Source organism: Amphiura filiformis, chromosome 5 (assembly GCF_039555335.1).
Source record: "Amphiura filiformis chromosome 5, Afil_fr2py, whole genome shotgun sequence".
NCBI classification, from domain to species: domain Eukaryota; kingdom Metazoa; phylum Echinodermata; class Ophiuroidea; order Amphilepidida; family Amphiuridae; genus Amphiura; species Amphiura filiformis.
In genome coordinates, this window is record NC_092632.1 from 16,947,594 (window position 1) to 16,964,491 (window position 16,898).

Consider the following 16,898-nt stretch of genomic DNA (forward strand, 5'->3'; position numbering starts at 1 on the left):
GATACACAGCCTCCAGTTACTGTTTACAGAATGGACAAAATTGGAATTAAACATAAATTTGAGAACCAGTTATACAAATGTATACAAGGTAGTTTTGGACAAGTGTGCACTGTGGTCACCTGCATTGTAATATTTCTAAGCAAAGACAGTCAGATTATCACAATCTAATTTGCAGGTGCATAACAAATAAGTTTCAAGAGGATACTTATTGTGTACTATGTTCCAAAAGTAAAATTAACATTTTAGATGTTAAGGCCAGCCTATGGAAGACACATTCGTCCACGCCCGAATTTGAGATTTCTCGATATTTATCAACACTAAGATGTATTCTTTCACTTGAAACTGATAAAATACAACTTGTTAATATATTTACACGTATTTTTGCTTGATTTATTTCACTCTTTTCAACTCTAAAAAGTCACATGGCTCAAGACAGCTTAGTAAATTGGCGGAAATAATGAGTCAGAAATGCGCGAATGCGAAATATTGTGATTACGCGCGCGATTCACGTCGCGTCAAGGCGCATTCGGTATGTTTTTAACGCCGGCAAATGCGGTGTAAACAAAACACAAATTTGCAGTCAAAATGCCACTTAGATTTTTTAATTAAGTATTTTGAATTTTGGCGCACTAAAAGCAGACATTATAAATTCATTGTTGCAAAAAGATACATATTAAGAACATGCACCAGGTACAGCTTTTACCAGCGTGAAAGTCTTGCCGTTTTAAAATATAGGGACATTTTGTGCATAATTTTGACATTTTTTTACTAAAACATTGATTTCTCATAGTTCACTTTTGACAATATTGCACGATTTTTGTGACAAGATAACTCGAAAAATATGCAAGGAAAAGGTAAACTTTTTGCACTATCGTTTAGAGTACATCAAAGTCTAGGGAAGGTTTTCTCATTTTTTCAAAATATTTATTTTAAACAAAAATATACACCATTATGTGCAATTTTTAGCTGAATAGAATGACAAAATTGGTTTTTTCACATGTTTTTTTCAATATTTCGAAAAAAGAGACCAATTTCAAAAAAATAAAAAAAGCTTCCCTAAGTTTATGTCTCTTCTTCATTAAAAGCTAACTGATTTTTTTTTTTCCGAACTGATTTTTTTTTAAAGTTGTCACAAAAAAAATTGGGGTAAAAAAGTGATTTTTTGTGATTTTATCAAAAACTCGAGATTTTTGAAAAAATCTGACGTCACCATGGGATTCCTTGACTCATTTCCTTTCAAAAATGTATAGTTTTATATACTTTGGAGATACAATTCAGAAATAATGATGCTCGAAAAGGTCCATGTTCTCTCCCATTACTCTGCCCTTAAACAGAGTTGTAATTCACACTTAGAGAGCTGCATGATCCAGTGGTTAAAAGGTCTTTGGTGCGAAGGCGGGGCTCGAAAAAATGTCAATTTCCGGGAAGCAAGCTAAATTTCCCACAATTTATAGCATGTTTTTATATACAAGAAAGACACTATTTCCCTCCAAATACCAGAATTTCCCTCCAAACACTAACATTTCCTGGGAATGAGCTTCCCAAATTCCCCACTTTTTTGAGCTATGTGCGAAGGGTCCTCGGTTCGATCCCCTGTGGAGGCAAAATTAATATATGATTACCCACTCTCTCCATTACTGCATTTGAATTATGGGACAAATGCAGTGAATGACAAAGACCTCACAGCCAGTTCTAATCAGGGTAACCCCTGACTTTTCGTACACCCTACTGGGCCCCCAGGGCATCATTGGAGGGCAGTGTTTTAACACTGAATGATTTACCCAGGGTAAGCAAGTTGCAGAAAAAAAAGAGAACAGATTAGAGATACGAACTAAAAACAAATATCACAGGCATAAAAACAGGGTCAGATGGTTTTTCAGTTCTGTACTAAATTTTTGTAAACCCAATTGCATACTTCAAGTGCACTTAAATTGGGCTCTTTAACAGGTGTAATTTAGAAACTGCAGGGGTCTCTAATTAGGGAAGGTGCCATAATTAGGATGAATATGGTAGAGTAATTTCCAAACCTTTTGTGATCAACTGACAGGTATATGAATCATCAGAGGAACATAGGTTGCTGGTTCAACAGCTTCAAGATCGCTTGGATAATCTAGAGAGAGAAAACAACCAACATCAAAGTGTACTGGAAGCAACCAAAACCCGCCATAAGGACATCGTGGAGAGGCTACAACATGACAAAGCAAAGCTGGAAGTCAAGCTTCAGTCCCAAGAAAAAAATGTAAGTGAAAATCAATATGGCAGAGTTCAATTAGTGTATACACATGAAATTGATATACATTGGTTCGCTTCAAGTTCGGAAGTGACGTCAGTGCTTTTTCGCGGTGGCGCCACAAGCATGCCGACAAACTACCCTTGTACATGTGCATCATGTATACTCTGCGAGTTTACCTTTACGCACATGATTCAATGCTGCGGCAAGAGAAGTACGCACGCACATCACTACCGACCTTGAGGTGAATCAAATTTAATTCTTAATGTGAACACCACCTTATAGTGCCACTGTACATATATTGAACATCAGAATCAGTTCACGTCCTCTGTGATAGGACCATGATAGTGTACGTCAATGTGTGTACTTAGATCGTGAATATCCAAATACCGTAAACGTTCGCCTAATGGCGCTATGGGCTCCCTTGACATAACTGGAATTTTAGACATAACCTAAAAGTGCCCTCCCATAAAAATCCCACCAGTAAATAAGGGCACATACCCTTAATTCTTGTTGGGATTTTTAGAGGAGGAGCTCTCCTTTGTACATGAAATTTACCCCAAGACAAAGGAGCCCAGGTGCGCCATTAGGCGAACGTTTACGGTAGAACCTTGATGAACCCAAGATCACACAATAACAGTGGTACTGATCATCTACTTTGCAATCTTTCAGTGGTCTGCAATTGTTTGAAGTCTTGCCTAGTGTTTGCAATGTGTTTAATGTGTACCAATAGAGGACAATATTTTGTAATATACTTTTACCTACCTGCCTTCCAAGACACCATACTTTCCACCCTCAGCCCAGGCCAGCCATTTTTATATGTTGCTTTCACTTGTTTTGGACACCAGATGCATGTTACACATCACTCGCTGACATAATTTACCAAACTTGTCGCTGTGACTACTTGAAGATGTTTTTTGAAAAGTAATCCATGGATCCTATTGCATTGCGAAATGAAATATTTTGGGCATTTTAAAATTCCATTTTACAGAAATCTTTTACATTTTTCACCATACAACTCTTCAAGATGCACTCTTCAGATATTTTGGTGTGATATTATAGAACAGTCATCAATGTTTTTCTGACAGTTTTTTTTTACTAAAATGACCAATTACAATGTTTCAGATGCAAATTCAAATTGCCGGCATTAAAGTTAATTAAGTTTTAATATTTTTTGTCAGCAATTTCTGCACCCAAGTCAAATCTTTTAAAGATTTCTGAAGTGAAAAATTGAGTTACAGGACTTTCATATGCATACTGGCCATATCAGATAACTATAAACAGAGATATAGTTCATGTGAAATTGCTTACACAATTCGCTGGTAACAGCCATGGCAATAAAGTCTTAGCATGGAAAAGTTGATATTATATAACACCTAAGTAGATCCTTGTCATTTGATTGGTTGATTGTTGGTCACATGTCATTCAATAAATAAACTATTTTACGGCCTACGTCACTACCGTGAAATTTGGTTATATCGCCGTGCATTTTAGTTATATGCACCGTGCATTTCGTTATATTCGACGTTCTATTGCATGGCTAGATTACATGGTGTGTGTTTTTCAGTCCGATCGGTGAACAGTATGCATAGCATAGGCCCTACCGTGTTACGGGATATTTAAAACAACAAACTTAATTTGCGGCAATTCTGGATGAATATTTTTGAAGAAATATAATCCACATCTACAAGGAAAGCCGTTAATATCCATATTCCGATTTTTTTTTTCTTTGGGGAAAGAAAAAGTAGAAAACAAGAAAAGTGAAAAGGTAAGCTTACAATACGCATTGGATAGGCCCGGTGGCTAGGTAAGCTTAAATTCTATTTTACTGCGTAGCAAACGACTGTTAAAAATAATAATAGACCCTTAAAATAATACTTTTGAATGGCTTATTTTTGGGTGATACAAGAATGTATTGCTAAAAAAAGCCATATTTGTCTACGATTAGTACAATATTTTAACTCCTGCAAAGCCATTACAATCAACAAATCAAATAACAAAGATCTATTTAGATGTTATATAAAACAAATAATGAATGTTTTTTCATTCGTGCAATGGAAAGAATATTTTCATTCGTTGAAAAATGGAATGTTCCATTCAACTCAACTCATATTTTCTTTTAGGCAAGCGACTCTGTTCATAAAGCAGAACACTACCAGGATGAATTGGACAAGATTCAACAAGACCTTGGTGTCAAACTTGCCTGGGCCATGAAGATCATTAATGACAAGCTAGCTTTTAATGACACTGGTAAGCATATAGTTTCTTAGTGTGAGTGATGTTGTGAGAAAACATTTTTTTGTGGAAAGAGTTATTGAGGGGAGGATATGCAGAGATGCCACTTCTCCGGGATTATCCGGAATTCCGGATTTTAGGGATTAAAAAAAAAAAATCCGGATTTTCAAAAATAAAAATAAATAAATATAAAAATTTTTCCCCTTTTGGAGTGTCCCTGGACCAAGAGCTAAATGCTAGGATCATTAATGGTTGACATTAAAAAAAAGAAGAAAAATAGGCCCTAGTGTTTTTAATGCAAAGATATAATTTGTTTTCATGTCATACTCTATTAATGATTTCAAAATGGATACAAATTCAATGCATGAACACAAATTACAACTTTGCATATTAAAAACACTAGGGCCTACTTTTTTTTAAATGTCAACCATGAATGATCCTAGCATTTTAAATTAGCTCTAGGTGCAAAGACACTCCAAAACCCAAAAAATAAATAACTTAAAAATAATTTTTATTTTTTTAGCTTGAGTTCGTTACATCGGATAGATGGAAAAGTCATGCAAGCAGTAAGCTAAGCTTACTTTGTTTTATTGTGAAATTGTTCACAGAATGTGCTCATTTTTATGTTAATTTCAATAAAAGCCAGGAGCTTTGAAATGTTATTTTTACCCTCTGAAATAGCCTTTCCTGTGGTGCTAAATGTGAAGAAACCATCTGGCTTTGGGGCGCTTCGCTGTCCTGATTTTTTGCAGCAACCAAGTGACATCTCTGGATATGTGTGTGTATTATAACCTTACAAATTTACAATTGTTGATGTGGTAGTCACCAGACAAAGGGTAGCATGCACACTATGCAAGGGTTTTTGTATTAATGGGTACCTTATACTGCATGTTGCTGCAAAGTTGGGGATAAAAATGTTATGTGTGATGCAATAGTACTTTCACGGTTTTGAATAATAAAAACCAGTGCCAAAAGATGGTATAACATAGGTAGTATTTCTAGAGTTGGTACACTTGGTGAAAACTCCCAGGTTGTTATAGCAAAATTGGGATGCACTTTATTCACAATATTCACATTATAATTGTGTGAATTTATAATACAATTATAATCTTAGTGTAATTTCACACAAAAGTAACAATTTATTCACTTGTAAAATGTTTGCTAAGTTGCGATCACTGATTGAATTGATTGATTTATCTGCAGAAGTGCGTGAATTGAATGCCTTGAATGTACCAACCCATGACAAGAAACATCAGGTAAGTCTCATTAGTATGTAAATATGAATAACTTCATTTCACAATAAATTTTTAAAAAGAGGTTAAATTATACTGTGTCTTGTCGCAAGTTGAGAGTAATGCCATGTTGTAATTCATAGTGGCATATTCAAATCACACACGCTAACCTAATCCAGTGGGTCATATTCATACCCACATGTAGAAGGTCGATTTGTTTGTACGCTGGTGACGAAACCACGTAAACACACTGATTCAAGCCTGCCGCTACCAAATACAACTCAACTTTTAATTAATGCAGTGGGTAACACGGTGGTAAATCTTCCATATTGTATTGTTCCACCTGGGAACCAAAATAGTGCACCTCCAGCATTTATTGGCAAAGGAAATTGAATTTTGTCTTTGTTTCAGTGTTACTAAGGGTTGGATGCAGAGATGTAGATTTTCTGTATATTATACGGAATTCTGTATTTTTTTCAGATTTGCCAAAGCTAAAGTATTTTCCGGTGAATTTTAGTATTTTTCTGTAATTTAATAAATACAAAATCTCACATTCTCCATCTGGGAAGAAAAAATATAAAGGGCGCCTCCAATATGGATGATTTAGACTAACTGGGTCAAACTGCGTGTTTCTACTGGGGAACGGTTGGCGGGTAATGTGGTTTAGTTTAGAGTGTTACCGGTTAATGTGCCCAGTGGAAACAGATCGGTTCAGAGTGATGCGGTGTGGACACCCGGCAACCGTGATCCACCTCATGAGGTAGACGATGTGGTGTGACACCCGTTATTTCTGCCAGTGGAAACACAACGGTTAACGGTTGCTGGGTGTTGAACATCTTTTATGTTGATTTCGTGTATCACATCGTAACCTTAAAAGCAGCTTGGGGTCAGGAAAATACTTTCAGTACTTCCGGTACACACCGCAACCCTTCTTTTAAGCGCCTGTAGAAACGTGGTGGTTGTTGCCTGAATCGGATTGTGGGTTACCGGGTAATACCGAGTAATAATACAGAGTGCTCAGTGTAAACACGCAGATAGGTCGAATGTCGGCTGTAACTATTTACCATATCTATATCGAACCATGTGCGACTGTGTGCCTTTGTAATAATGATTATGAGTTTGTGTGCGCACGTTTGTGTCAGAGTTTAGTTACTTTTAAATTATGACAGTTAGGGTTAGAATATGATATTGTAAGTGTACATATTTCTTTCTTAAATTGACATTGGCTTTTTCACCATATTCACCCTAATTGCCCTGTCCCAATTACAATGGTAATTGTATTGCATAAAGGGACAATATTGAAGCAAAAAGTGCATGTATCTTTGCATCTTATTGTACATATCAGTATCAGAATGTTTAGACAGCATAAACAGAATGAGTCAATTACAGACATTTAATAATTTTATTTTAAGATATATATTCTACTTTAATCAGTGAATGTTTACATCAGAAAACTTGAAGCAAAACAGTTGTGTACTTTCAGCATTGAGTAGGTAGATGTTGAGTGCTTGTTGTACTTTTACATACATTTGTTTCCACAGGTGTTTTGGTGGATAGCACATTTCATAGAGTAGAATTAAGCTGGAACCTGTCATTAACCACTCACTGTTGCAAGTTCTCATGAATTGCTTTCCATATTTTGCTATCTTAGTACATTCTTTAGGCTGCTGTGCTATTTTATAGTTGTGTACCTTATTGAATCAAAGTAATTGTGATAGATGCATTGTAAACATTTCTTGTGTAATCAATTATACTACTAACATTTATCTAATTTCCTTTTATTCATGTTTTTGTCTAATAGCTTAAGACCAAGGAGGTAATGGGCCAAGCAATGACGATGGTTTCTGAACTATGTGCTGGATTATCCAACTTTCATACATACACAGAACAACGAAGTAAAATCTTCCCTGTAGATTCATCCATGGGGTCAATTAGTTCAACCAATCAAAAGGTTAGTTAAAATCTGAGCCAGATATAAAAATACTAGTTCGAATCTGATGATCAACTCCTCACAGCCTGTGATTGGTTAGTAGCACGTAAAAGGAAGATTGATTCATTGTTGTTTTCATCAGTGCAAAGGAATTGTAGAAAATGGCAAAAAATTGATGATACTTTTACAAGGCAAAAAGCAACTTTTTTAGGCATTGTTGACATGGTGCCTTAAGGAAAGAAAGTTTTCTATTGTTATAGATTTTGGCATGGTTCTTCAGTGGTCTGCCAATTTGGCGTTGTTTACAGCATAAACACGAAAGTGGGGTTCTGATTGGCTATTCAGCACCTCATTCGTCGATCAAGCTGCGTAGCATCGTGTGACCCAGGCGTGACCTAATTCTTTTTACACATTAATCAGGAAGAACAGTTGGACACCACTGAATGACCTTGCCTAATACTATAAGACCTTAATTTGAGACAGTTTGTATGTATGAAGGTGCAAAATTAACCACAAGGCACCCTATTTTACTACTGTGTTCAGAAATTTCAATTATCACAACAAATGGGAACAGACACAAACTAGATGTTTTTATTCAGTCTAAGTCTTGCTGCCCCCCCCAAATGGGGCAATCCACTAATTGGGAACCCCTGCTTTAATAGGCATAACTTACCAGAAATGGTAGTGTCTACAGACTAAAATGTTAACAAAATACTGAGAGGGTAGAAACAATTAGAGGGTGACCTACCCCTGTCCTTTGGACCATACAGCCCACAATGATATCTAGCTCACCAAGCTGTTTCATAAAAACAAACAAGCATCATGAATTAAAAAGCCAAAGGTATAAATCTGAGACCAAGGTGTTAGCTAGCCACCCATCCACCCATAGACAGGCAGTATGCTCCTGGGACAGGCAAAATTAATGCCTGTGACATAAGCTGAATTCTAAAAGTAGTTAATGAATAAGTTCTGTGAACTCAAAGCAAGACCAGACTAATAAATCAAGGATATAACAAAAGCAGTTTCAACTGACTGAATCCCCAGAAGGGGCAGAGGTCTGGTTTATGTTTTCAGGGTCATATTTTGAACAGGCAGTTTTGGTAAAATGACAGGCCAGGCACTCGAAAAATCCTAGCTAATACCCTGTCTGAGACAGATGAAAAAGACTAGTTTGTGTATCAATCAATCTCCCTACGACTTCAGCAAGGTTAGTAGCATGTAAAAGGAAGTTTGATTCATCTGGTGCCTTCATCAGAGAAAATTAATGCGTACTTCAGTAAGCAAAACTGAATTCTGAACCTTACAAAGACATTTGGTAGAATTCTATTATAATTTACTTATGACAAGAAGCGTTTGTACTCTTCATATTACTATTATGTCCAGTTGTACATTTTGGACTGAGAGACATTCATTCTCTCAAGAAACTTCAATTTTATTGTACCCTCTGACTGTTTTATATGAGACGATATAATACAGTTACAGTACCCACACACAGCCTCATATGTGTTGCTCAAACTCATCAGATGCATGACTGATTTTCTTTTATTCAGTAACAATCGATAGATACTGACTTGTTACAACTCTAATGTAATGTACAGATGAGTTTATTGTCTTGTTTTTATACATTTGACTCAACCATTCCCTGTTGAATGGGCAAATTATCCTCCAGATGATGTGCAGTGGATGTACTTGGTTGTTGAGTTGAAACTGTCTGAAGTTGTGCTCCTTGTTGCAGTTTTTTGCTCTGACTTTGTGAAGTGGATCCTTGCTGGCTTTGTGTGTTGGCAGGTCCGACTCGCTTCCTGTGACTGTTAATAATTGCAGCTATTGTGTACAGATATGGATTGATTGCAGAATTAATGGGTAGTATAAATGTCACAGACCAGGCAAATACAGATGGTGGCAGAATTATCACCCCTGTTTGGACCAAAATTCCTAGTACGATCACAGGAAACCAACACATGAAATCTGTGGTGACTATGGCTGCTACTTTGGCTGTCAATCGTATCTGTTTTTTCATATCCTTATTGAGACCGGCACGTTTTGATGACTTGTATACTGTGTACACAATGTCAATGTAACAGGCTAGTACAATCAAATAACATAAAAAGTTCAAGCCTAAGAATATCGCTGAAGAGAAATACAAACCAGAAGCGTAACCTTTTGAGTGGGATATGAAATATGTTGTTTGGTAATTTACAATTGTACCATTAATAGCGATGTTTTCGGAAACCTCTTCTGTTGCATAAAGGTTAATTTTTGCTAGAGGTAGTCCAATACATACGTGAGAGTTATCATAGAATCTGTAATCCATTCCAGCTAGAATGGAGGGAACAATACCAAACAGGATTGCAGGAATCCATGTGATTGCAGTGGCAATAAGTGCTGACTTTCTCCCAAATTTGATGGATGAGTGCGGATATTTGATGTTCATAAATCTATCAATGCTTATAAGCATCACAAAGAACACAGAGGCTTCACTAGATGTTATGGCGATTGCTCCAGCAACTCTACAGGTTATACCAGACCTCCAGGATTCAGCTTGAAGTGGAAAACCAGCTCCGTAATAAATATCGGCAGATGCTATAATAAGCATATACAGGCCCATGAGTAAGTCAGACATTGCCAGGTTATGAAGGAGTATGCTCTGGACTTTGCTTTTTCGAGAGTCCTTCTTTTTCCATGCCAAAACGAATATGTTCCCGACAAGGGCATTAACACCTATGAGCCACATCATGGCTACCAACCCTCTATCTGACAACAATCTGCTACAGGTCAAATAAGGTGATCTTGTTTCAGCTGCACTACACTTCACTTCATGTGGAACGTAGCACTCACAAATTTCATGCTGGCTCACCAATATTTCAGATCCTTTTTGCAGAACAGAAAATGTTTTGTCGCTGATCTTAGACACATCGCTACCTTTCAAGTTGATAAATTTGATACGTACCAAATTGTGTAAATTTGGGATTTCGGTCAATTTGTTATCGGCTAAGTCAATGAAGAGAAGTTTATGTGTCCTGAAAAATATATCAAAATCCAGCCATATGAGCTGATTCTGAGATAGAGATAATGTTTGCAAATTTTCTTGATCATGAAATATACCTGTCCCCAAATGTGAGATTTCATTATTGTTTAAAAAAAGAGTTTTTAAATTCATCAAACCTCTGAGTGAATCCCCATCAAGCGAGGTCAGTGGATTATAATTCAGGAAAATGATCTCCAGGCTTATCAATTCATGAAACACATTGGCATGTAAAGTGGCTATTTGATTTGAACGAAGTACTAATAGTGTTAGACTCCCAAGGTTGGCAAATGACCCCATTGGTAATGTTTCTAGTGGGTTTGCACCAAAACTAACTGCAGATAGTTTATGTAAACCCTGAAAAATATTGGCTGTCAGTGTGACAAATTTGTTTACATACAGGTAAAGTTCAGATAGATTTTCTAAATCTTGAAACAATCCTGGTGGAAATGAGCTTAAGTGATTGAAAATGAGAAAAAGAACTGAAAGTCTTTTCAAGCCAATTAAGAGTCCGGGTTGCAAGTAGACCAATTTATTGTATCCAAGATGGAGATACTCCAAATTTTCTAGGTTATGGAATAGCCCTGCTGGTAAAGAATTCACATGATTGTTTAGGTTGTTACTTGAAAGAGAAAGTTCTTTCAGGAATTCTAAACCATGATATGCATCATCATCTATGCTTATTAAGTTGTTATTGCTGAGATCCAATGATGTAATACCAGTTGGGTAGAGAATCATCATCGTTTGGTTTTGGTGCTGATTTACACTTGTGTTGTATGGACATTTGATTGTCACCTCTCTGTTCCCTAGTACACTTTCACAATCAGGTGGAAAGTCGATATCACAAATGCCCTTTATAGACAAATTACATGTGATAATGTCATTATACTTTCTCACTCTGTGGCATCGGGTTGTCTTATTTATTTCTAAACCTATGTAATGATCTGTGTCTGGACAAAGATGTCCTGATTCATTAGCTGGTATTTCACTTATAGTAAGACTGGTATTACCTTGTAGGTTAATCTGTAGCTGTGAATCCCAGAATAGTATATGGCATGGTTGTGCTTGTCCTTTGATTGCTACAAATCTGCTACTGCACTGATGAGATGACTCTCCTTGTCTTTCTACATACACAAAAAAGTCATCTCTGTGGTTGGCATCAGCAATATATACCATGGTAGCCATACCAGGAGATGTTGTAATTTGTAGATGACAGATTTGATGGTATCCTCCATTAATTGATCAAGTTGGTTTGGTTACTGCATCTTACAGAGCAGGTGCCATTTGCCTGTGTAGTAGCATTCCATAATGGTTGTATGTGTAATGTACTAATCAATGGAATAACAATGCAGGTATAGTGGAGAATTAGTGTTAAAGATAAAATTATAGCCATGATGTCAGATGAAGATGTACATGCATTGAAGCTTTGTATATTATTTACACTGAGAGACGAGAGATATTTGCACAATCCCAGAGTTTTTCACAAGTGTTTAGAACTAGGTTGCTACTGGTAGCTGCTCGTTTTTGTAGAAAGATCTAAGCAAAAAGTTTCTTCTGAAAAAAATGTTTACCATAGATTTCAAAAAGTAAGCTCAACTCCTCAGGAGTTTGTTATAGTTCCGTGGTAGATACATCAAATAACTAAGGATTTTGAACAAGTCTTAACCAAGTCTCCACAAAAAGAATCATTGAGCGTCTGTTAATCAGGGCATGTTTAAGTTCCTTAATTAAAGACATCCGTATTGTTTCTTGTCATCTTCACGTACACTATAACACACATTTGTTCAAGAGATTGATGGGTTGGTGGGTGTTACCAGTATTGCCAAAAAGTCAGCCCAAATCACCAAAAAAGTCACCCAATGTTTTCTTTTAATATTGGTTTTTGAAACTTGTGGGAACCAATGTCAAAAAGTCGCCCAGTTTCTTTCTTAACCATTGACTTTTATGAGACAGAAATCTGTCAAAGGTTGCAGGGTATGTCTTCAAAAGACACCCAATTGGGCTACAAAGTCACATGTCTGGCAACCGTGGTGTTACCTGATTCATTTTGATGCTATCTCAATACAGCTTTTATTTATTGCTTTTAGTGATGTGACTTAAGAGCAATAAGAAATGTGTGTGCACACGCACAATAAAATCTGATGTAACAGTGTGTTTCAGAAAAAAGGGCAACATTTTATAAGTACTGTATTAGTTCAAATGACAAGTTTCACATAAGAAGTACATAGCTCTTGTGTTATGAGTAACCATCAGATTATTTCATCATTACATATCATGTGAAATTTCAGGCTTTAGCTTGAATGCAGGATATTTTGTTGTCCAATTTTTCATATTTTAATTTTTTTTCAGCCCGTTTGGGCATTTTAAGCGAGAACTCAGGTACTTTGTCAGGTTTTTCAAAAAAAACCATTCTCATGCCCCAGTATATTATGAAAGTACTCAAGTAGAGAAGACAAGTTCCATATGAATTTAAAACATTTGCACAAAAGGTAATTAATTAATTGAGATAAAATTGTGTCAATTAGCTTGAATATATTGGTGTTTTTCCTACCCATAGAAGACATTTTTTTACACCAAATGGGCTGTCTGGTAGTCACCACTTGCACAACATAACCCTCCATTCTACATATGCCAAAAATTACTTTTTCCCCACCGTGCCATCTATAGGGTAAGATGAAGCGTAAGAAACTTTGTGGACACAGACACACAGCGCATGCAGGCGTATGGGTGGGTGGTATAATGCTAATATGTGATGCGATCAAGCAAAATCAGTCGGAACTCGGAAATATTAAATTTTCAGTTTCTTATAGGATAGTAAAAAGTATATACAAAGCTGCATTTTGCAGAAAACCACATTGAAATTGAACAACCAGTTTCAAAGATATGAGCAATTAAAGAGTTTCCAAAACAAAGAGAAACAAAAGGAAATATTTCCTTTGTCTGGCTATATCTCAAAATCAATATTTCTGAGTTCCGACTGATTTTGCATGATTGCATCACATATGAGGAAAATTTACAATAATCAAGTACATTTTTTTTTTCGGGACACTTATTTCCTAAGCTGCAATAAATAAAATTAATTTTGGAAATCAAAATAACTCAGTTCTGCAGTATTGTTTGGTACAAATTCTATATGCTCTTAATTTAATGGAAGTGTCACTTTCAAAAACATGTTAAATACATAAATGTTGTTTTGACAAAGGAATGGAAGGTTTCTTTCATCAAATTGTGTGACATAATTCTTGTGCATGATAGAACTTATACATTTGTCTGAACCTAGATAATATTGATTGAATCTTGTATTAAATTATAATGTTAAAAAAAAGGAAAAAGCATATCTTAATTTTGCAATAGCCCTAGAAAGTAACACTTAATTTAGTTTTATCTATCTGGGAATGGAAAGTTAGTTTAATTTCAATATATTTTTAAACAAAAATAGTGCAATGTTCCAAGACTGTGGCCCAATTCCAAGTATTTAAAATATTTTAGTACTGGTATTAAAATATTTCAATGTTTCATCTTAATTGTCATTATGTACTTCCAGGGACATGTTGAAGACCATGAGTGAGCACTATTGGAGTGACCTCTAAAGGACAAGGACTGTGCTCTATTGGAGTTTTGAATTCCAATCAAATTCAATAGTTTTATTCAATCCAGATGCAATAATTTTCATCCAGAAAGTTGTAATATTTTGAAATTCCAAGCAAAATTACCTAAATAGGGGCCAAATTGAATAAAATGAACTGGATTCAATATTGTCCACAGTTATTTGGTGTAGCAGTAAAGTGGGTGTGGATTTTAAATGAAATGTGCTATTCCATCTGGCAAAACAGAATAATATATTTTCTTATTAAAAACAAAAATTTAATTGAAATAAATTGAATTATTGTGTATTTTTCTGATGTGGGGAGCAGTGTGTGAAGGCAGGAAATATTGCTTTTTATATTGATTTCCATTTATGTGGGGAAAAAAATCTGAATATAAAAGGGACCAATCAAATTATTCATTCCCTTAGTAAAATAGATTTTTGAATCATGCCCTATTTCAAGGCTGAAAGTCTCATAAAAATGGAGATGCAGGTATTCTAAAAACACACAACTCTTTTCAAGTAGATAAGGACATTTTATTCTTTGTCATTTTGCTATTCCTGTGACTTATATTGAACCAAATATGAAAGCCCTCGTTTTATGTTGAAAAATGCTTTAAAAACATCATGTGATTGGAACAAACACATATCAGTAACATGCCTTTAGCAATTCTGATATGTCAAGAATAGATGTTTTCAAATGCAAATTGTTTCTTTAGCATCTTTCATTTTTTTATTGTTTCTTTCAATTTCTTTTTCTTTGTCTTGCACTAACCACATGTAACACATTCTCAGTTGCAGGGTTGGTGGTTGTGCAACACTCTTCATGTTACTGTAGTTGATCAGCAAATCATTTTGGTAGGACTTTAACTTTTGTTGCAAAATTGGGATGATCAGTGTTCAAAATAATTATTGAATCTCATTTACTTAACCTTTTTGATGATAATAACAATACATTGTAAGAAGCAGAAGAATAGAATTATCATTAAGGGAAAATTGAATTATTAAAATTCATTAAGATTTATTAAGATTAATATATGCCAATTTATGCCAAATTGGATGACAGACTGACTAAAGAAAAAATATTTGCATAACTAATTCAAGTCCATTTCAAGTTTAAAACCTAGTCTATTCATAACAAGAAACTAAGGAATCCCAGATTTAAAGATTGTGAACAAGATGAGATAATTTAGATGCTAATCTAACAATCTTGCTAATATAAGTAAAAAATAAATTAGTTTCTCGTCCCCACCCGTGCATAGTTTTTTTGCTGCCGCATCAAAAAAGGTGGTTTTTTTTTTTTTACAAAAAAACATAAAAGATGAAATTTCAATTGATTTTCGCTGTCAGTACCTTTTTTTAGTCTCGTTTGCAGCTAGTTTGTTCCATACCTATATATTTGTGTGAGTCGTATGGAAGTCTTGCCGAAAAGACAATAGCTCTATCGTCTTTGGGGGGAAAATTGTTGTTTTGAAAAAGGCAAAAAAAAAAGGAATAAAAGTGCCCTCATCCTACTTTTTGAAAAAAGTTAGGACGAGAAACTAATTTTTTTTTTAATTTGGCCAAAATGAGGAAACTTAAAATAAAGCTAAAACTTCACACAAATCACTACTTTCCACAAATCACCTTTGTTCAAATTAATTTTTATGAAGTTCATAAGTAAAGAGAGAGTGTGTGGGTTTCAAGTCAAAGCTGAATGAGACAGGCTCTACTTTCTGCTAAGTGAAGAGAAAAGCTATTTTGAGGCTTACTGCTTATATAATACTGATGAAGTAAAGTATGAGATGAAAATGTTGAGGGCTTAGAACCAGAACTGGTTCTGTCCAGGCGGCATAGGACACGCAACACGGACGTACGAGGCTGGCGAAGATACAGGGCTGACAGCCCCATTCACAATACACGGTTAGCGATTATAAATGGACAATTAACATACTTGCAGTGGGGTACTTTGCAGAACCCCAACGGTTTTAGAGTAAGATAATTTTGCTTTGACACCACATAACAAATTTAGAATTGTTTGTGAAGATTTCATGATTATGTGTTAATCCAATGGCGACGCCAAAAATAGCGATATCGCATCCACCATCATCTGGTTCTGTCCACTTTATTGTCTGACTTGAATTTAAAGAGACTATGTAGTCACTACTTCTTTCTGTATGTGTATATGTAGGGGTGTGCTTGTTAACCTGCAACTATATGTGCACACAAGACTTTTCGCTATTAAACCATGGACTACCTGCAAATGAGTACTGTCCTTGGTGTGTGGAGGTTTGCAGTATATGTAGGTAGCAATATTGCACGTCAAATGCATTTTAGAGAAACATCCACTGTTGTGCAATATATATATCAACCTCGGTTGGGGGCATATTTCGTACTGTGTATCATACACAGCTCTACACACACACAAATCTACCATAATGTTAGTCCTCGGGTTTGCAGATCAGACATCCCAGATTTATAGCAATGCACAATGTCCACAGTTCTGCATGTATAAGTGCTAATTTGGTTCAAGTTCTTTATTTTAAGGATTGTTAGATTTTGTTATATACATTAGTTTTATGGGAAGGACCATTATGTTGGACCTGATTAAGCTGGCTCTCCATGTTATTATTTTAATTTGTTTCAGAAGTACCTTGTTTTCTGTAACATTTGCCAATGAC

At 35.6% G+C, this 16,898-nt stretch overlaps 1 protein-coding gene across 1 annotated transcript in view; it reads left to right on the forward strand.

Moving 5' to 3' along the window:
- The window catches only part of LOC140152731 (protein phosphatase 1 regulatory subunit 21-like), a 191,687-nt gene that overhangs the window by 17,592 nt on the left and 157,197 nt on the right, over positions 1–16,898 (forward strand). Inside the window, exons 5-8 of the mRNA XM_072175210.1 lie at positions 2,048–2,239; positions 4,354–4,480; positions 5,669–5,721; positions 7,499–7,648. Of these exons, the coding sequence (XP_072031311.1) occupies positions 2,048–2,239; positions 4,354–4,480; positions 5,669–5,721; positions 7,499–7,648 (522 nt within the window). The remainder of the gene's footprint in view (positions 1–2,047; positions 2,240–4,353; positions 4,481–5,668; positions 5,722–7,498; positions 7,649–16,898) is intronic.